Consider the following 22,980-nt stretch of genomic DNA (forward strand, 5'->3'; position numbering starts at 1 on the left):
ATCTCCAAACCGTTAACTGTCCACCGTTCTGGAGACGATCGAGGAGCGACCTCCCACTGCCTCTATTGCTATAACAACCAAAGGGCGGTCGGTCCACTGTTACTCAATGTTGGTACATCACTTCGGATGCGACTGACTTAAGGAGTGTCCTCATCATCAATCATCACCATCATTCTTCAGTTCAGCGTAGGAAGTCTGACCTCGCCGTGCACCATTCTGTGACGAAATTGCGCTCCATCCATTGTCAAAGGAAAGGAGATAACATAACAGGCGCGGAGGAAGCCCCGAATCTGCTACGTCAGACAGAGATTAAAGTAAACCCTCTTGTCGGGGAAGGAAGGCGCACCTTGACTTGGCTAGGCTGTGACTGCACGGATGGACCGAGGATAAAGCAAATTATTAGCTAAATTTACGATATATAGGAGATAGGAAGGAACAATCTGCTGAAGTGGACCATTACTTTTGTCTGTACACGCACGCACGCGACGCGCCCCGGGTGCGACATGGCGAGAGAGAACGGAGAGACCAACGACGTGTCTTCTTGGAAGAAACATGTCGATGATATCAAGAAGATCTTTGAGTTCAAAGAAGTCCTCGGGACGTGAGTAGCAGTGCCTTGAATGTAACCATGCAGCTACCAGCTCGCAGCTCTGGATGGAAACTTTGTGTCCAGTTGCTGCTGTGGCACAGCAGTGGCAGCGTCTTGGCTAATTAATGTGTTAATAATGGCTTACACGGATACACGCTGTCCCATGACAACGGCGTCGCTTGCCGACAAGAACAGAATATCTGTTATTGTTGTCGGCAATGATGGACTCGGCTCGTGCGATGAAGCGTAATACAATGATGAGCGCGCAGACGACAATGCCACATTGTATGGATAAGGATAACACGGAAATCACACTTTGTATAATTTTGACATCTGTTGAATATGCCTGTCTGTCTTTCTGTCTACAAATCAACTCAAAGACCTGTCAACAGCGACGACAATAATACGACGGAACGTGAACGTGTTTTAGTAGATACATTTGGCCTAATTAGTTGTGAGCTGAAATTAAGCCGCCTGTTTGTTACACAATTAGCGAACGAGGCAACTGCTGCCGCCTGCTGATCGATCGTGACAGAATTGAAGAGAACGTCCGCATTATCAGACAGCGTGCGTGCATGCATGATCGTGCTTGACATCATTATTAAATTCAGAACAATATATATACACAATATAATATATAATCACAAGTGTGATTGTATAATACCACTATTAACATAATTGCATTCCAGAAAATACTTTTCCTATCTGTAGATTAGTGTTAGTGTACATAGGCTTTTTATAAGGGTCCATCAACACATGTACACATTATAAGGTGCATATCTGGCCTTTATGCAAACTGTGTGTGTCAATCCATGACGTGTAGGGTGTACCCACTACCCACGTCATGAATCATGATACAACCCAAGAGAGCTCCTCTACACAAGTTCACATCCTCCTGACCCTATACATGAGCTGCACAGTGCACAGTAAAGAGTAGCCTACACACACAGTATCCATATTATAAACCCATTGTAAACAGGCACAGTAAAGAGTAGCCTACACACACAGTATCCATATTATAAACCCATTGTAAACAGGCAACAGCCACTCATCAAATGTGATCTTATTTTCAGCTCACTATCCATTTATTTGTAGGCTATTCATATAGGTTGGGACCTTGGGTACTATTCACTAAGTAATTTTGTTGTTCATATTGTTCACTCAGCCTAAACACTGTCTGGGGTTTAACTCTGCTTGGCAGAGGGAAATGGTTCAGCTCTTTGGTTTCACAACTTACTTGGCGTTAGGACCACAGAGCAGGCAAATTCCACTGTTTATTTTAGTCCATGGCTAATGCCAGAGCTGCCATGTCTCACCCTTTGAGTGTGACAGTCACGCAATTTAACCCTTTACCACGCACCACGCCACACATGCCATTTCACACGCATTATAATGATAAATAACAATTTTCTCTGCGGCTCCGCCGCGTAATAACGCACGCTCATGTGTGCGTCCGCACAAACGGTAAAATAGCCGATCTGCATGCAGCGCTGATATATGCAGGAGGGTAAACAACTAGTGGACCAAATCGTCAGCAGGGTCCCACTGTGACGCATGGAAATGAGCCATGCGGAGTTTAACATTGCTTCGAAATATTTTTCATGGAAGACAATATAGCCCAGGTTACAACAAGTGAGTAAGTGACCTGTGACTATCTCTCTTCTATACTGGTGTGTGGCGTCTCTTGCATGATATGAGGAAGTGGAACGGTGCCATAGCCCATGCACATTATAGGGACAAAGTCGTGTGTGTGTGTGTGTGTGTGTGTGTGTGTGTGTGTGTGTGTGTGTGTGAAGAGAAGTGAAGGGGGAGGGGCCGCATCGCGACTTGTTTCTGTTCATAGAGAGAGAGAGCCCACAGATGTGTTTGAACTAAGAAAATGTAAAAATAAGGAATTTTCCCACATTCCAGTTTTCTGACATATTCCCCAATTTCCACTGAGATTATGGGGTGAATGAATGTGGCCAGACCCATCTTCTCTTTCTGTCATAGTGACATTGTCCTGCATCAGATCATGTCCAAATCAGGTTCTCCAATCACCAGTAGCCTCTTCAGTTTTTTGAAGATTGTTTGAGTGGTGCAACCACTCCTTACGGAGCTATGTGTGTGGCTGGCTGGGTCTGAGCACTATGTGTGTGGCTTGCTGGCTGGCTGGGTCTGAGCACTATGTGTGTGGCTTGCTGGCTGGCTGGGTCTGAGCACTATGTGTGTGGCGTGCTGGCTGGCTGGGTCTGAGCACTATGTGTGTGGCTGGCTGGGTCTGAGGAGCATAGATAGATAGATGGATGGATGGATGGATGGATGGATGGATGGTTAGATAGATAGATAGATAGATAGATATCTTTTTCATTTCTACTTTAAGCATGAGGAGGCTGTCAGTGCAGGGAGAGCAGCTGGCATGGAGGTGAAGACATCAGTGTTAAGGTTAAATATCAACGTTAAAACGGGCCAAATCGACATTAAAAAAAGCCAATTTTTTTTTCGCCGCCGCCCTTCGGAAAGGCGTCGAACACATTAAGACACTAGAGTCTCACTCTTGACATTTTCTGAAATATGGCAGCCCTGGCTAATGCTGCTTGACTTCATGTCTTTTTTGCTGGATGAGTTACGTTGTAGAGAAACGGAATGTGAAGTGATGCACTTTGAAGGGCAAATTCCCCCAAATGGAAGAGTAAGCACTAGAGGGGGTTCTCTTCATGTTTGAATGATGGTTTACATACAACTTGGGGCGAATTTAAGTGATACATTCATGGGGAGAAAACGTGTCAAAACATTTGAAAGGATATATAGCTCTATTTTCTGATGGGTTTTCCCAGAAACAAGGCCTATAACCCAGATCCCCCGTCTCCTCCAGCTGACTGGAATTTGATGTGCCGATGTGGGGAGGGGTCTGTGTTGAGGACTGAGTCTCCCAGGGGAAATATGTTTGTTTTTTATTGGCCTGGGAAAATGGTGTCAAGCTTGGGGGAAATCATTTGGCCAGGGCCCATGGTGTTTTTTAACTGTGATGCTGTACTGGTGCTGGTCAGTCCCCAATCATAAATGTAAACACAGGTTAGATGAGATGGCTCACTGTAGTTCTTTAGACGTGTGCTTTGCCTTTCAATGACACACTCCCTCTCTACACAATGTTATTATGATCAGGCTATTAATGAGACATTGAAGGAGTGTGTTAGTGTTTCTCTTGAAAAATTACCTCCACTGAGGAGCACTTTGTCATCACAAATGCACGGTAATAGTCAAAACAATGGCATAGTATTGCAATATCATTCACAGTCCTAAACATAAGGCACATTCTGTCAAAGTGCTGTATAATCTGTTGATCATGGAACATGTAGATTTAGATAGCTAGTATAGCTACATCAATTTTGTGCGTCATTACCTCCTTGATTCCGCCTTTAGGGCACAATGTGTGTTCCCTGGGAGTCTGTCCTGACGGTTCCTGCAGCTCGACAAAGCTTGTGTGACCATGAGCACAGGAGGCAACCACACATCATAATGGTTTGCTTTTAATGGATCTGTAGTGCATAACAGACATTCTTGCAGGGGATTTGGAGGGGCAGGGGCCGAAATTTTAAAAGGGCACTTGCAGCGCACACCACATAATTTGGGTTTTATTTAGGGGTGCCACTGCCAGTCCCAGACACCATTTTGCGGGGGGTGGGGACACAAGGTTATACTAACTATATACTTGAGTCAATCAGTACAAATCTACACTCAGTATTGAGCAATATATGAACATTGATAAGATCATAGAAGAAAATATGATCGATGCTTATTTACTCAATCAGTACAAAGCTATATAGGCTTAGTATTGAGCAAGATTTTGACATTAATTCCATGATGAGATAGATCATAGAAAAATAATATAATTCTTTAAAGCAAGACAGAAGCTTTAGATAAGGTATGAGAAAATGTAACAGGAACAACGATGGGGAATAAAGTGCTTTAACTGTGCTGGCTAACCTGATCCCTAGTCGTTTTGTTTGACTTGTGAGTGGCTATGTGCGCACCTAACTGCATCAATGATCGAATGCCATGTGTTCAGCTTGTTTGGTTGATTGTGTGTTGCCCATTCATCAGCAGCATATTTTTGTCTTTGTGACTAAATGTAGCCTATACTACATTTGCAAACAGTGCTGTGGAGGGTTAACCACGTTGCTACATTGTCCACATAACATTTGTGCAACAAGAGCCAATGGCCGGGTTTCCCGAAAGACATCTGCGTAGGGAGTTGGCGTATGGTTCTTCTCAACAACACCCCCTTTCACTATAAGGCCTACCATACCATACCTTTCAATAAAATAATGCTGAATTAACAAGCTTGTATTTATAACTTTGACTACACAATAGCCTCCCATTTAATCTTCTTGTATAGGCCTATATTTATTAATCCACAATCGAATGTTATTCTATTTAATTCACTTGACAGTATATATAGTGTTTTCATATTGGCCTACATGTACCTTGCCGACATCACTTCGCCTCTGAAATTTAATTTAATAATATTCGGACTGCTGGACAGCTGACAGTATAGGCTCTATTCACTCTTTAAACAAATTATACTGTATTTTTCCAAATATTAGCGTTAATATGCAAAATCGATTTGGACCCCGGGCATTTATAAGGAACCAGGCCCTATTTGCAGTAGATAAAAAATACATGTGCTCAGTTTTATAATGAATTAATTTTCAACTATTTGAATAAAGTGAGAGTGCCCCACCGCTCAGTGCATGTCTCCATATCGTTTGATAAAGGCATATAAAAAACATGACTTATACACCCAATGAAAATATACGCTTCCTCCTCCCGTCACTGATCGGAGGAGGAAGCGACACCCGCCTGGCGGAGGCCCCCTCAAAACGACTGTCTACTTTTACTATTGGGGGGGGAAATCTACTGCTGCGTATTTTGCGTAGCGGGGCAGCGAACGAGAGGGGAATTATTTCAACATAAAATGCTACATTTCAGTTCAGGACGGAGAGGGCACTTTTCTCCGACGGTCAAAACGGCAGGGGCTAGGGCCCCCTTTCATGTATTACTGTGCACGTCCCTGCACTCTTGTGTTTGTTGCTGTTGCACTCAGCAACCAGACAATTCTAACTACTGTACAGGCAGCAATGCTTTCCCCTGGGCTTTCATTGTCCTGTGCAGAGCCTCTGAATACTGTCGGTGAATGATCACGACTTGCTGTCTATTCAGTCTGCAGGTAGGAGGAGAATGAGATGATCTCATCCACTACCGAGAGTGCTCACAGACAAGTTATCTAACCGCCCACCTCCATCTTTTATGACTTGCTGTGTATACACTGCTCCTTATTAAGTTTTAAGTACTGTAACATGAACTATTTTAACGACAGAATCCATGGCTGAGGCACCTATGGCTGCTTTAAATCGAGGGAGTGCCTTGTTGCGTTGGCAGTATACCGCTCAGATGGGGAGGGGAAGGGTGAGTGGGTCACTCAGGCGAAATAGCTACCAGTACCAGCACTGCTGCCCTGCCTTGCTCATCCCTCACAGCTTTGTCCATGGATTAAGAATAGACTGAGTCTCGGCCAGGGGAAGAGACAAGGATTATCCCTCCCTCTAACCATTACCAAGGTACACCCCGCTCACGTGCTAGGTTTCCTCTTGCAGGTGTTCAGATGGATTTATCCAATCATCACCTCAGCTCAGTAACCAAAGCAATCAACCAATCCTTCAGCTCACTGTAATTACAAAATGTATATATTTTATTAGAAAAGTAAAACACTCAATTCTCTATTTTTAATTGTATGACCTGGCAGTACTTTTGACTGTGATGCACTCAGAACCAATGGCCCTGTCGTCATATTGAGAGGCCAATCTTTTCCTTCTTGCTGTGAGGAAATCTTCCATCACTTTGCACATACCGTAGGTTCTGTCCTATGCCAAACTTCCTGAACTGGCATTGTGGGATAATAGACCTGATGGGGGTGCTATAGAATATAGAACACAATTTGTAGAAATATTAGCAAAAGGTTTTGAAGAAAACACAAAATGGTGATAAATCTAGTCTGGCACAAATGGCTGGATGGGGCTATATGGGAAGTTGTGTTTTTCTCTTACCCATCCCTCATTGGCCACAGGGCAAACCATGCCAGTAGCCAGTTACAGTTGCCAGGCTGGCGGTTGCATTGTTTTAGCATTCTTTTTTTTACCTTTTCGGGTTGGATAGGGCGTAAAATGTGTGCTAATTAGTGAGGCCAGGCAGAGCCTCAGGCCAGCCCAGTTAGGGCCCAGATAGGGCCAGGCCTTCATTTGTGGGCCTGTTGAGTACTCTAGTTTTCGCCGGCTGCCGGGCGCAGCTGTGCTAATAACTTTGGGGCGGGCCCGTCTAGTTTGAAACATCGAAGAGGAAGGACGTGTGGGGGAGGGATCAACATATGGAATGTCAGAACATGTCAGCTCCATATGTAGAGATCTAAGGGTTTGAGGTTTGAAAGATCAGATGTAGAGTTGCTGGCCGGCTCCATATATGCAGATCTAGGTGATGATCCAGTCTTCTCCGTGTATGGCTATCCAGGGTTTGATGAGGTCAGTGTCGTGATCTTCATATCTGGAGAAGGCCATATATGGAGCGTGTCACGAGGCGCGACGGGCTGGTGACCATATATGGAGCGTGTCACGAGGCGTGATGGACGGATGAATACCTGCAAAACCTGTCGGTCCAGGATATATGGGCACAGAAGGAGGCATGCCCTGGCATATATTCGGCATGCCTCCTTTTGCCCATATTATACTGATGACATCAGGGATCTCATATGTATGGGCATAGTGGCCCGAACCTCTAGTGTTATAAAAGCGTGGTAGTTTCGCTCACCCTCTAGTACACCCCCCCCCCTTTCCTCCTCAAAATGCCCAGCACAGACTCATTGCTATAATTATATTTGGATTCCTCACTAAGTCAGTCTATTTTACACATACAACTAGAAGCACACAGCAATTTGATTGTGTTTTCCACAGGTGATCGATCTTTGTGAAAATATCAGGCCTGATTGGGTTACACCAGTCAATAACATTGTGTGAGACGGAAAGCCTGCAGCTGTGTCTGTAATGGTCTCTTCTTTTCCTCCCGTTACTGTGCGGCTGCCGGTAATGAGATCTAGTCAATGTACCGACATGACTGTCACTTGACGGCACAAGTCTAATTTCAGAACCATAAGCCACCGGTATATGAAGTAACCGCTCTGGGAAATCCCTTTTACAGCCCTAGTATGGAAGTGACTTAGAGGAGAGGCTGAAGAACCATTGCTGATGGTGATGATAACATGTGATAGTCGGAAATTATTTCAGCACAAAATAATACCCTACTCAATCTACGTTACCTGGATAGCGCTTGTATAATACATTTATTTGTGTGTGGCTGTTTTGTTGGATGTGTAAAAAAAAGAAAAGAATAATCACAACCACCCATAAACGATACTTCGCACCACCCTTCTTGTATTTTCTTTATTTAGGAATACCCCATTGAGATATAGTATCTCGTTTTCGAGAGGGTCCTAACTGTACAATCAATACAAAACACTTAACAAAGGAGAAGAAAGAGAAAAAACACAAAACAAACAAAACCCTTGAGAGTTGGGTTCTTTAATCCCGAGTTCGGACTTGAATTTGGAGTGCTATTGCTGTTTCTTCTCAGGGATTTGTCTGAAATGGCTGGTAGTAGGTACTCGTCTACGGCCATATCTTCTGAGGGGACAATAATGACCCATATCTAAACAGTCAGCATTCTGCATCTTTTGGTTAGCCTATTCTTCAGACCTATCTCTGAACTGTGTGACAGTGTATGTTGATTATGAATGGCATTAGCTCTTATCAGGTTGCAGTTCAGCCCTCTAGGAAAGATCTCAGTGACACTTTTTAACACCATCGGGGCCCATGATGTAAATCACCGTCAAGTTCAAGTGCACAGTCATGTGCCCGAGACAGAGATTGATAATCTCTATTATGGGCACATTTTATTAATGGATTAAATAGGCTCGGGCCCTCAAGGTGTTAATTAAGGTCTCTGTGAACACATGGCTCACATACCAGGAACATCACATTGTATAGACCAGTTTCTTTGCATCCAGATATGTCTTTAGACCCAGTCAGAACCCATACAAACTTCTGTTTACACATTGGATTAGAAGTCAGATGTACAGTACTGTAGTTTTTAATCAAATCTCACGCCTGCTGTTCTTAGCTTCCACCAGGCCAACTCACTCACTCAAGATGTTTCATGTACCCTGGATTCATTTCAAGTATGTGCTAATGTGTAATGAATTATTCGTTTTATGCAATATGTTAGTATTAGCAAAAAATATGTATTCTTATGAAAGATGTATACATTACAATGTGTCCCCCAGTAATGTACAATGTGGTACAATGTACAGCATCTGAGTCTTGCACTAAATTGATGGAGGCTCCACCTGGACTATCGAGCTCCAACTTCCCCTGTGCGTCCCTTGCATATCCCGCTGTCCTAATACATCTTACACAAGATGATTCAGTACTCAGCACGACTGCTGCACTGTCCACTGTCTAACCTCGAGAAAGATACTATTTAAAAAGCCACCAAAAAGCACAGAGTGCTGTAATTGTCATAATTACACTTACACTAAGGCTTTTGGCTTAGTTCTTGATGCCCTCAAATGTTTGATTGCGCATGATTAGCTTCTTATCAGCACCATAAAATCTCAATTTAATAAAAAGTGAATATCCATTAGTTAGCCTTATAGAGTGTTGGTGCAGTGCCATTGTGTGGGTTTAGACTTTCCACACACTGCGAATGCTGTGGTGATACCTGTCAGTGGGATGAACATCACTTGAGTCACTAATTAAGTCCTCTTAGTCAGAGCTCACTTGGTGACTCTCTAGGTCAGATATCTTTTGCAGTCACACAATAACTAACGGTGTAATGGATTGAAATTAGTTTTCTTTTCAAAATCTTTTTATTTTCGTTTTATAACAGTATGGGTGTCAAGTCACAGATTCATAGAAAAATAAAAAATCAGATTTTAGTATCAGTGACTGGGGTAAACAAACGTACTGTATGAATCACAGAGATCGTGGGCAGACATAATGAAAAGACTGTTCAAGACAAAAGAAAAACGAAAAACATTTTCTCCCCTTCAAGTCCCAATTTAGTATAGCCAATTCCCAATTCCCCAGCCTGAAATTAGTTTTAATAAGTGTGCGTGTCTGTCTGTCTGTCTGTCAGTCTGTCTGTTTGTCTGTTTGTCTGTCTGTGTGCATTATGTGGCCAGTGGCCACATAATGCTTGGTTCAAAAAAATTGCAAGATTGCAAGACATCTTTTCTAAAAAAGATATCCCACATTTTGACTTTTCAGTTGTAAATCTCTCTTTTCCTGCAAATAAGTGACACACCAGAGCGGTTTAATAACAAAACGATAGCCAATAATTAGGCCTATGGTCGAATATGACAGGCATTTAATAGCAACTTAAGTCATTAGATGCTAACCCCGTCCTGTCCCACTTGTCCCACACAAGCAATACTTCCCTCAAAGGAACAGTTTGGATCTGGTCACCCTATTTCCCAGCCACAGGGTGTTGGTGAAGAAATCCTGTGCTTCTGAATGCAGCCGTAGCAGTGGTGGGGCTTGTGGCACACACTGAATTGAAATGATCCTCACAGCATCTGCAATCAGAAGAGAAGTGGTGCAACAGGGTGTTGTGATAGCAGCTACTCATGATGACTCAACTAGTCAACTCTCTGAGCTGCAGAGGCCCTTGAATTTCCATATTGCTGCTATTATGTCTGGGAATGTTGTCTCTTCATCATCATTGGGACCACCTGGGTGGGTGTCCCGTGTTGTTTTCATTCATCCTCAGCCTCATGTATTCATCCTACGTCAACACATAGATAGCATAGATATGGTAACGCCACGCCTGCCTCTGATTAGCCTACCGACACTGCCGGCCTTACCAGACTTTCCTTCGAGGTGGATAGCTGATAGTCTGCCGCGAGGTAGCCTCGGTACCAGGCTTTCATTTTTGTTGGTGCAAAAATTGAAAGCCTGGAGGAACGCATTGGCCGCTCTGGTCTAAAAGTGGGAGTCAACCCTTCCGGGTGGGCGTCGCTCCAAATGATGTGATGTAGCGCTGCACTAGGGGGGAGAGGAGGGGCCGGGGGTGACGGACAGATCGATGAGATCCAATCAGGGCTTGCGCAAATCTCAGCCGCGACCCGCCCCTCTAGACCAGAAACCTAACACGTTAGCTCAGGCTAGCCGCGAGGTTACTCCGTGGTGGGAAATAAATATATAATACAAGTACGATATAATACAAGAGAATGACAGCTTGGCACGCACGACAGTAACGTTTTGTGGAAGAGGCAAACTAATATATTGTTGTGTGTACAGTGTAAAGGTCTCTTTTCCCTTGATCTTTTATCCTTTTTAGTATAATATTAGTTTACTATAATTAGATTAATACACAATAATCAACACTAACACTTTAATTTAGAACACACCCAAATCAAATCATACAAATACGTGCTCAATCAATCATTCAATCAAAGCAAACGGCATAAACAATATTAGTTTGCCTCTTCTACAAAAATAAAAGTTACAAGTTACTGTCGCGCATGCCAAGCTGTCATTCTCTTGTACTTTATTTCCCTCCACGGAGTAACCTTGTGTCTCGGAGGACAGTCTGGTGAGACCATTGGGGCAAAACGGGCAGTCTTGTCAAGTCGGTAGGCCAATCAGAGGCAGGCGGGGCGTTACCCTGCCTATGCCCGGACGTAGAATAGATACAGTATACGTGTCCCTACTACCCCCACCCCACCTCTCCCTTGGACTGCAGAGAAAGGGATTAGCATGGATTTGATGTCCACAGGAGGGCTTAGTGGACCATGCAGCTCTGACTTTAGACCCTGCTGTGAGAAACTGATTACATGCAGAGTATATAATGGACCCCTCATGAGCTGTCATACTTTCAAATTTTCAAAGGTGGCAAACGGATGTATCTCAATTTAGATGTGTGTGTCGTTTGTGACAATGCTGATGAAATTCAATGGGTCACTTAATCCCACTGACTCTGGGATTAAAACCCTTAAAGAATTAAGGGAACAATCTCGAACTGGAGATTGTAAAAAATAAAAAAACAAGATGTGTATATATGAACCGTCTACAAACGAGATTTCTGATACATAGGAGCCACTGACAGAGCTGGATTGAGAGAAAAACTGCCTAGAGGGGGGTGTGTGTGTGTGTGTGTGTCTGTGTCTGTGTGTCTGTGTGTCTGTGTGTGTCTGTGTCTGTGTGCGCGGAGAGAGGTCAGATATAGAGATGTATTAAGGTGGACTGACTGTGGTAGCATAGCAACAGATACAGATTGCTTGGGCAAATATTCCCTTAATTCCATATTTGCTTTTTAAGGCGTTCACGTATAGAGCCAGATGGCCATGGTATCACACGGCATCTACAATCCTAAATGGGTGTTTTTAAAGGTTTTAAAAGTGTTTGCCCGTGCTATTGCCAGCACAGAAGTGCACACACCGTGCCGTGAGCCAACACAGGAGGCTGCTGCTCCCAGTGAGGGGCTTAGTTGGTTCTCAGTAAATATTCACAATATGCTGTTTGTGTACTCTGCCGTGTCTGCCACTGAGTGCCCTCTGTTCACCGAGCATACGTTTTTCTGTGTCAATAATCTCTGTGCTTATGTAAAGCTGACCAATAGTGAGCTCCTTTTCTCTCTCCTGCTGTGTCTCTCTTTCACAGTGGTGCTTTCTCTGAAGTGGTGATGGCGCGGGAGAAGGTGTCGGGGAAGATGGTTGCAATAAAGTGCATCCCTAAGAAGGCGCTGAAGGGGAAGGAGACGAGCATCGAGAATGAAATCGCTGTGCTTAGAAAGTAGGTAACGCATGACCAGGTAGCCTGCAACCAGCAGGGATTTTGCTGACAAACCACACCACTAAAACACTGTAAAAACAAAAAAGTGTGTAGGGAGTGTTGGTTAACCATTTATTTTTTAGCCCTATATACTTTGTTGACCGTTGTCCCCCACCACATTTTAGCTGATCTAGACGACACGTTGTGAGCCCAAATCATGAATAATGAACTTCTCTCTTCTGGCTCCTGGTACTCATCTACAGAGACTGCTGCTTTGGAGTTAGGATGCCAATGCAGCACCATTTATTTAATGGTCATTATCAGCCAAAGTGACCAATTCACTCTCAACAGAATTGTCTTGTTCACTTGCAAACACACTCAGGATGTGTTGACGCCAGGTGACACGCTATTTACCTCCAAGCCTGATGGGTAATTCTCCTGAGAGGCTTGGTTATCATTCACTCTTGACGAGAGTGTGCCAGTTGTTGGGTGTGGTTGCCTGGTTACGGTTGCTATGCTTTGACTCTCAATCTCTCATCTGCTCTCTCCACCTCCACTCCCACCCACACTCGCATGAGTCGCACTCCCTCATTTCTGTATTCACTGTACGACCCTGAAATCGGAACATTGTTTTTGTTAGAGCCACACAACCAATACTGGGAGAGGAAGTTGTGGGGGCTGTTTTGTCCTCTGAGACCCCACCACCACCTCACCCACTTGTCCCTCTGAATAAGCTGTGTCACGAACATCTCATCACAAGTTTCCTTTTGCACCCACACACCCTGTTGCATGGTTGCCTGGACACTGTGTTCTAGCACAGTATTGATTCTATATTCTATTCTATAGACCGATTCAGAAACGGCTCAGGGTAAAGAAAGGTTTCTTTACCCTGTAGTGCTGCCATTGTGTGCTCGTGCGTGCGTGCGCTCACACATGCGTGCGTGCGTGCGTGCGTGCGTGCGTGTGCATGTGCGTGTGGAACAAACAAACCTACACGCATGCACACAGCAGACTCATCAGGCACACACACACACACACACACACACACACACACACACACACACACACACACACAATGGCAGCACTACAGGGTAAAGAAACTTTTTGTGCTCAACAGAAAGCGAGGATTCTTATGGCATGCTACTGAGTCACCCAGTGGCTGGCTTCCCCCATCAGCAGGAGCACCTATAGAATATAATATAGAATCAATACTGTGCTAGAACGCAGTGTCCAGGCAACCATGTGGGTGCAAAAGGAAACTCGTGATGAGATGTTCGTGACACAGCTTATTCAGATGGACAACAAACATCCCCCACAACTTCCTCTCCCAGTGTTGGTTGGGTGGCTCTAACAAAAACAATGTTCCGATTTCAGGGTCGTACAGTGAATACAGAAATTAAGGAGTGCGACTCATGCGAGTGTGGGTGGGAGTGGAGGTGGAGAGAGGAGATGAGAGAAACCGGAGTCAAAGCATAGCAACGGTAACCAGGCAACCACACCCAACAACTGACACACTCTCGTCAAGAGTGAATGATAACCAAGCCTCTCAGGAGAATTACCCATCAGGCTTGGAGGTAAATAGCGTGTCACCTGGCGTCAACACATCCTGAGTGAACAAGACAATTCTGTTGAGAGTGAATTGATCACTTTGGCTGATAATGACCATTCGATAAATGGTGCTGCATTGGCATCCTAACTCCAAAGCAGCAGTCTCTGTAGATGAGTACCAGGAGCCAGAAGAGAGAAGTTCATGATGATTTGGGCTCACACGTACGTGTCGTCTAGACACACACATACTGTAATGTGGTGTGTGTGTGTGTGTGTGTGTGTGTGTGTGTGTGTGTGTGTGTGTGTGTGTGTGTGTGTGTGTGTGTGTGTGTGTGTGTGTGTGTGTGTGTGTGTGTGTGTGTGTGTGTGTGTCTACAGAAAGTAGAAAACAATGCAGTAAGCCAATTTTACATGGCAGGGCAGAATCGGCCTAATTTAACTGGGCTTTTGGACTGTGCTGAATCAGAGATTGACAGAACGTTTTCCATTGTCCGTCTCCCAGGATACAACATGAGAATATAGTGGCTCTGGAGGACATCTATGAGAGCTCAAACCACCTGTACCTCATTATGCAGCTGTGAGTACAACAACCAAACCACACACCACTGGTCATACTCATAACGTATTGTGTGTTTTTGCTTGGATAATAATCCTTGACTTCCCAAAATATTGGAGCAATCCATGCTACTGTACACCGGCATCCATGACAAGTTGCCCAATTTCAAGATTACATGTTTTAGAGCTAGTATAGCACCTGACTGTACTAGGTAAAATCGTCAGTGTATATTTAATTGTGTACAAATGGAACTCTATTAACTCTCATGACTCTGATGAAGACTGCAAGGTCGAAACGTTAGTTCTGTATACTAGTTTGATGTTAGCATTATGTTATGCTTTAGCTATTGAAAAATAGCAGATCTACAAGCTCATAGCGTGCCACCGAGTGGCGCGCTACAAGCTTGTAGGTCTGTTATTTTTGAAAAATCAAAGAACGACTGACATAGAAACATAGCTTTTTCAGAAAACTGTCAGGATGTAGAAGACATTTTTAGAATCTGATCTCAGGACAAAATGTGTTAAATATCCGTGCTGCTCCAGTGTCCTCTCCTCCTTCTGCAACTTATCGGTATGTCCTTGTTCCTGTGATGCACCAGACCAGCCGTTCCAGGCTTGAGGCGCGTTGGTAGACTTGGTAGACTTTGTTCCTAAGAACTCTATTAACATTTCTTGTATTTTCTGTATGTGCTTATAGGGTGTCTGGGGGTGAACTTTTCGACCGCATTGTAGAGAAGGGTTTCTACACAGAGATGGATGCCAGCAGACTCATCAGGCAGGTCTTGGACGCGGTCAATTATCTCCACTCCATGGGTATAGTCCACAGAGACCTCAAGGTACTGCTGTCCTGCGTTCACAGACATTACAGAGAATAATGAATGTAGTTTTATAACACTTTTCAAGAATACAAAATGCTTTACAGAACAGAAGGTAGAAGAGCAGCAGGAGGATACTCCTAAAGCAGGGGTATTAAACATTCTTTTGGAGGGCTAGTGAAAGTTACAAGTATGGTGTGTGCGATATGAAGTGTGAGATTACATTACATAATGACAGTAATCCTTAATCATATTCAAGGGTTTTGAGGCAGACTCCAGTCACTTTAAACTAGAGCACTGCAGAGTGTGTGTGTGTGTGTGTGTGTGTGTGTGTGTGTGTGTGTGTGTGTGTGTGTGTGTGTGTGTGTGTGTGTGTGTGCGGGTGTGCGGGTGCGTGTGCGTGTGCGTGTGCGTGCGTGGGTGGGTGGGTGGGTGGGTGGGTGCGTTTGCGTGCGTGGGTGGGTGGGTGGGTGGTGGCTTTACACAAAGTAGAAAACAATGCAGTAAGCCAATTTTACATGGCAGGGCTTCATTTCAATGACAGAATCGACTTAATTTAACTGGGCTTTTGGACTGTGCTGAATCAGAGATTGACAGAACGTTTTCCGTTGTCCGTCTCCCGGGAAACTGTGTGTGTGTGTGTGTGTGTGTGTTTGGCTGCTTACCAGTGACACTTTGAGTCACCCGGCGGTATTGCTTTAAAGGGACATACATAGAGACATAGGGATAGGGACACACACACAGCCAGTTATTGGAGGGGTGTGCACCGCTCAAAAATACATATTGTCACAATATTTATCAGTGGAACAGAGTCTGTGCTAGTGCTCGTTTTTCTTGACGCTAGGCAATTATGGGGAGCGTAGAGTTCTCAAATTCTGCACAAAGGTATGTCTTCAGACATGATGTAAAAGATGACACTAATCGATGATACTGTTTTCTTAAATGACTACACACTCACGCACACACCAGCTGAGAGACACTGTTTTCTATCTTTTCCAGCCAGAGAACCTGTTGTACTTCAACCCCCATGATGAATCGAAGATCATGATTAGTGACTTTGGCTTGTCCAAGATGGAGGGTACAGGTGACGTGATGGCCACTGCCTGTGGCACTCCGGGATATGTGGGTGAGTCTCCTCTGAGTTTGACGATGGCTCACATAAGAAGGAGACAAACAAGTTATACGAAGATGACCTGATCTAATTTACTATTAGACATTGGCTAACCCTAGTCTCACCTGATCTGACACTAGCCAACAAGACCACTAATGAGGTCAGACACTGAGAAAAGGCTATAATTAGAAGCAGTAATTATAAAAGGTGTCCGCTGACTCTTCGTCATAATGGTGTAACTGTGCCTCTGCTGCAGCACTAAGTAATTAGGGAAGCTCCTTTCAGTTGGAATTGGTGTTGGTTCCGAACTGGAACCAAACAATGGCCGCCGGTTCCATAAAATCACCAAGGTTCCAAGAATCTAGAATGGAACCAGTTCTAGAACCAAAGTTCTTTTGGTGGAAAAGGGGCCTAGGTGTCTCCCCCATTCAATGTGCTTTAATATTAAGTTTAAACCCCCAGGCTTGTATCCCATGTATCAGTCTCTGTGAATTAACAACGGTTTATCTTCCTGTCTTCAAAGCTCCAGAGGTTTTAGCACAGAAGCCCTACAGCAAAGCTGTGGACTGCTGGTCTATTGGTGTCATCGCTTACATTCTGTGAGTGTGTCATTTATCTCTTACATTCTGTGAGTGTGTCATTTATCGCTTACATTCTGTGAGTGTGTCATTTATCGTTTACATTCTGTGAGTCATTTTCAGTGGGTGAAATTTGTTTTTGTGCAAGCTCCCATCATTTGTGTTTATTAAGTAAAGTGCTGCTGTTGCTACTCGTTAGCGAGGAGAACATCTCTTGCCTTGTTATCCATTTGTTAGGTGAAAAGACTGGGTAGGTCAGTTGGAAGAGTTTCGAATGCCTTCGCAAATGAGTCTGTTACTGTGGAAATGTGAACACTTAATAATACGATTAAAATCACAATACATATCCACAGCTGTGTGGTTCTTTAAAAACAATATGCACCGATTCATTGGTGTACCACCACATGCTCTGGGTCCCTCCTCCAAATCAGATTGACCGATTCGTGCCCTTATTTTCCTGTGTGTCCCTGTAATTTCCTTAATCCCTCTGAGCCGATGGCTGGTGTGCAATATGAAAGATCAAACTGCCTTTGAGATTAGTCCTAGCCAAATCCTTTTTTATATTAGGCTAAAGTGTAAAACATGGGTTGGATGATCGCTCTCACACCGTTGTGTAATCTTTGTGTGTTTACCGCAGGCTATGCGGTTACCCTCCATTCTATGATGAGAACGACTCGAAGCTCTTTGAGCAGATTCTCAAGGCTGACTACGAGTTTGATGCACCATACTGGGATGACATATCAGACTCTGGTGAGCTGTGTTAAGATAAATTCATACTGCCAGCCGAAAATAACCGATGTTCAAGATAACGATGAACTGTTAAGTGACACTGTTTGCGATGGGGTGTAAATTGTGTGTGCATGTATTCACATGTGTACACATTTACACGAGTGCATACAAATACTATATACTGTTCATTTATGTGAACCAAACTTGGTCAACTCTATTGATGATCTCAATCTGGAGATTTCCGTTTCCATTCCCTCTTCAGCCAAAGACTTCATCAGCTCCCTGATGGAAAAGGACCCAGACAAGAGGTTCACATGTGACCAGGCTCTCGAGCACCCCTGGTGAGAATCTTACCACAGACACAATGAAGCCCCTACCAGACAATCAAGGGCACCACACATCTCAATGTAGCTAAACAGTAGTGTGACGCATGTCAGCCGGCTGACGCATTTGTTGGCCAAGAGCATTTCCTCCCACTGTCTCCATGGCTCCCAGCTCCGAACCCGGCTCTACCCGGCCCTGTCAGCCCTGAGAGAGATCTGTTGAATAAATGGCCACCAATTAGTAGCCGACATCCTGAAGGATTCTTGAAGAATGCAGAGTCTCTAATGAACAATTAGAATGTCTTGCCAGGCCTGAGTCTGAGATAACGAGAAGGGGTGCATGTGGGCAGCTGTCTCGATCCGGTTGAGGTGGCTAATACGAATAGCTCTGTTAGCCAATAATAGGCCTTCCCAGGTGGTCTACTTTATGCAAAATATACAGTTTGGTGACACTGGTAACAAGGTGTCATAACCATCAGAAACGGCTTTCATTGTGAAAGTAACTGGCGTCCCTGAAACAGCCGCGTCCTGTCACTTGTAGCATTGTCACGTTGCATGGAGTTTGTCATTATGCATTATGCCAATTTAGGTCTCCCCACACATTTCTGTGTTGCCACTGCTGTTGTACCCTATATTGGCTCACCTGTAAGGAGGACGTAGCAAACATCTCCGTCCTACTCCTCCAGTTCAACATCCCCGCTGACAGGCATCACCCCGGCCTATAGGAGTATGTGCAGCTGCAAAGATCCCACCCCCGGCCTGACTTCCCTCCCCCGAACACTGGCCAATTGTTTACATAGATGATTGGCCAAACCGGATGCATTTTGGTGGATTTGAATCCCTAGACTTCTCAGAGGTGGACAGGTGCTCCTACACCACCCAAGTGCAAGCTTAAGCTTTGTTAACTTTGACGCGTTTGACACCTCGGCATGTGTTGGCCACTCCCCTTCAGTCACACATGTGTGACCGCCCTCAAGCAGATGTCCTCAACCAAATAAAATGTTTTTTAATAGACAGAACATACCGTGATCTGGGCCACAAAATATCATACTAGCAGGAAGATAGCGTGAGAATAGTGATTCAAATATTTCTATAGAGTTTGAACTGTGCTTTCAGGACGTAATATGACTTTGTTTTTATTTCCCCCAAGGATTGCTGGGGACACTGCCCTTTGCAAGAACATCCATGAATCTGTTAGTCGACAGATACGGAAAAACTTTGCCAAAAGCAAATGGAGGGTGAGCAGTAGCACATAATTTGCGTCCTTGTGCAGACAGTATTACAGTACATGAATACTTTGATTTCAAGTACCTCATCTAAACATTTCTATAGGAAATATTATTATAAAAATGCTATTTTAGATGAGTATTGAATCATTGAATAATGACCACCAGGTACAATATTCCCCAAAATAGATACTGTGCCATTTTCTTGAATGGATCCCGTCATGTAACTCATGATTTTCTCTCTCTGTCTCTCTTTTTCCTGGTCACAGCAAGCTTTTAATGCCACCGCTGTGGTCCGCCACATGCGTCGTCTACAGTTGGGCAGCAGCATGGATGCAAATTCCTTAGCCAATAGCCAGAGCCGGATACCAACCAAGAGCCAATCTGTGGACTGTGCTCCTGTCTCCTGCAAGGACTGTGAGTGATTCTTTAGATTAGAAGATGTCTCCAGACCAGAACCAGACCTTGAGCTTTGTTCATTTTGTCTCCCCTATCAGTGTTTCAAGCTTAATGTACTCTGCTCTGTAACTACTGCTATATAAGTGAAGACAGTGTGCGGGATCTCCTTTCTCTCAAAGTTTATTTGATTTTATGTTGGTTGATTGATTGATTTATTGATTGATTGGGTTAATGCGCATTTTTGTTCCATATTAGACAGCTGGGTGATCATTAAGCACTTTTATGATGTCTGTTTGTGTTCAGAAGACTTCTATGACAATTGCATAGATAAGTGTTTCTCAAAGTGGGTCCCAGGGACCCTGGGAGTTACGGGTGTCCTTGAAATTAAACAAGTTTCTATCTATGCCAGAACCAGCTAAATTATGAGCAGATTACTCGATTCATGAAAATAACCATTAGCTGCAGCAATGCTTGTCTACAGGAATTCATATTCACCACATGTTTTTTCCAGCAGGTCCTCCCACCGCCAGTGTGCCCTCTGCTCCTCCAGCCTGTGTCGAGGACCCTCCCCTCCCCTCCGTTGCGTCCGATGAAGAAGCCCCTGTGGTGGCCGAGCCACACTGGCCCCGGCCCTCCACCGTCTCCACGGTCACTGTCATCCACACAGGGACTAAATGACGCCAGGTTCCGCGGGAGGTCAGCTGGGAGACCACAGAGCTGTGAGGTTGGGAATGTCATTCCGCCCCTCAGAATTTTGTTGTCGCCCCGGTTTGCCCATCCTGCCACCTTTCCCTGGTGCCATCTGCTGCTCCCCTGGGAGGAACCTGAGGAGCATCGGCTTAGCTCCCATTTTGACCACGGCTCAGCACGTCTGTACTGCTGTAACACACATTACAGATCTGGGTGTGGAGAGAGAGAGAGAGGGTGGGGGAGGTCATAACCGTGTTTCCACACCACCAAGGCCATGTTCTCTGGATTCTCTGGACTTGTGGATCTCGTAAAGGAAGGAGCCAGTCTGGGAGATGTCACGCTATTATGACGTCTCTGTTGTTATGTCTTTAACTGAAGCTGCTAGCTGTGACACGACTTGACACGGGATGCTCCACTGAATGCCTTGTGTCCGCCGAGAGCGAGTGAGTGGAGTCATGTTGCCCAATTGAAATATGAGCTTTATGCTACGAGTAAATAATAGTGACTGACACCATTATCCGTACTCTGTATCTCTTATCTGTAGTTGTAATGATGGCTTCCCTTAATTTTCTATGGTGATTGCTACAGTGTTTCAGTGTCATAACTTCCAACAGTATGACAGATGCGATGTTTCTTTGCTTTGTGGTTTCTGGACCTGAAATTTGTCAACAGAACCATGTGCTTTACGTGTGTGTGTGTGTGTGTGTGTGTGTGTGTGTGTGTGTGTGTGTGTGTGTGCGTGCGTGCGTGTGTGTGCGTGTGAGTGTGTGCGTGCGTGCGACCATTGTGGTGGGCAGTTTTGATGGTCAGTGCACTGTACTAAATGACCTAATTGAAATGTATTGAATTATTTATTTTCTTACAGTCTGTTGTGATTTTTTGAAAGACGATCACATAATGTGTAAATGTGTATTAGACTGAATTATTAAGAAAATACAGTGGAGGGAAAAAAAGTTATTTGATAAAGATACTGTCTGGATGTAAAAGTTGTTCCTTTGTTATCGCTCGTTTTATTTGCTGTATATTTTTTAGGCTACATTATTGGTGTGAAATCCCCCATAGCCACAGGATGGCGCCCATGAGTCCTAGCTTTGTGACCAGTTCTCAGGGATTATGCTTTAATTCAGACTGATGGAACCCAACCCCTGGTAGAAGAATGACAGTAAAGTAAACCCTGGGGCGCGGGTGGTGACTGACTATCTAAAGTGCCATTGGGAGAGTTGTCAAAAGAGTTACATTTTTGTTGTTTAGATTTTTACTCAATTATTCTCGTCATAGTGAGGATGATATATATCTTATACCGAGTGGAAGGATTTTTGCTTAATATCCTTGATGCATTTATATTACATTGAAAGAATATATCTCGCTTTACTCTTGTGGCCCGTCTTGGGACTTTGTGTAATGAAATTTGATTGGCCTTGACAAACCATAATCAATAATCTTGATATCTGTTCCTCAAGTAGTAAAATCGGCACTGTACAAATTTATAGAATCCATTTGTACACTCTCTGAGTTAAACTGAATAGTGGCTGTGGCTGTCTTGAAAACCGCTCACAGTACTCTGTCTCAGTTTAGTCACTGCTTTCATACCAGCTCTTTGAATTTAGCAGCAAGACGCTGCGTTCACTCTTCTGTCTCCGTCCCTCCCAAGGCTTTCAACTGGCCACACAGGAGACAAGGGCAGAATGAATGAGTCTTTGAACCTGTTACATTATCAAACATGGACTAAAACTAAAGAGTATAATACCAGAACTTTCTCTTTTGAAGGCTTTGCCACGTAATGTCATGCTTGTTATTGTGAATATAGACTTATTTGTGGAGAATCACCCCTCTGTGTATTGTACATAAATCTGATGAATTACCTTTGCTTAGTTTGGAGTCTTTATACATTGTTCTTTCCTTTGTAAAAACACAGAAGCAAAACAATGGACGGCATTATGCTTAAAGGTTTCATGACATGAGGTTTTCATTCATTTTTTATGTTTTGTTTTTCTTTTAGGTTTTATTACCTCAATTAAACCCACACAACCTGAACTTAACATTAAGTGGATTTTCTGTGTGTTCTGAAGCCTTTTGAGCTGCAATGAAAACGGGCAAACAGGCCTACACCGTCAACAGTCCACAGGCAAATCAAAGCACTTGTTTGAGCCAGAAAACCCCAGACCACAGAAAATCTACTGAATTTTGGGTGCAATTGAGCTCAGAAAAGAAAACAGAAAAATCACAAAACTTTTTTATTGTCACGACCCCTCTAACCATTTAATACTACAGGGATGCCGCCAAATCATGTGATGGGGACTTTATTTTTTACATTAACCACTTTAACCGCATCCCTATTCTGGGGGGAACATTAGCTGAAAATAACAAAGAGGCAAAGAGGTTTGTTGCACATGGTAAAAAGAGCAGACCAAGTACTGGGCCAAAGGTTAATTTTATAAAGTATAGAGCATTTATGTTGTTAAATATCTGAAAACACATTTAAAGTTGCAGTTCACAACTTCACATCTCCAAACCAAAACTCTCCCAGAAAATATCAGTTTTATAGCACCTCAAACTTCC

General features: G+C 43.9%; 1 protein-coding gene across 2 annotated transcripts; it reads left to right on the top strand.

Annotated features, from left to right (window-relative positions):
• Positions 1 to 109: 109 nt before the first annotated feature.
• On the top strand, positions 110 to 22,972 carry camk1db (calcium/calmodulin-dependent protein kinase 1Db). 2 transcript variants are annotated; one of them, XM_083763121.1, is made up of 11 exons: positions 110 to 601; positions 12,337 to 12,468; positions 14,498 to 14,572; positions 15,248 to 15,386; positions 16,365 to 16,491; positions 17,000 to 17,075; positions 17,692 to 17,804; positions 18,046 to 18,124; positions 19,257 to 19,344; positions 19,602 to 19,749; positions 20,243 to 22,972. In XM_083763121.1, exons 1-11 carry the CDS (start codon positions 504 to 506, stop codon positions 20,407 to 20,409), a joined length of 1,242 nt encoding a protein of 413 aa, XP_083619247.1. In that variant the 5' UTR covers positions 110 to 503; the 3' UTR covers positions 20,410 to 22,972. The 2 variants fall into 2 exon arrangements, with proteins under 2 accessions (XP_083619247.1, XP_083619248.1); XM_083763122.1 differs by having other exon boundaries at positions 20,246 to 22,972.
• The last annotated feature ends 8 nt before the right edge of the window (positions 22,973 to 22,980 follow it).

The sequence above is a fragment of the Protomyctophum parallelum genome (assembly GCF_964188405.1).
Source record: "Protomyctophum parallelum genome assembly, chromosome: 4".
Taxonomy (NCBI): Eukaryota; Metazoa; Chordata; class Actinopteri; order Myctophiformes; family Myctophidae; genus Protomyctophum; species Protomyctophum parallelum.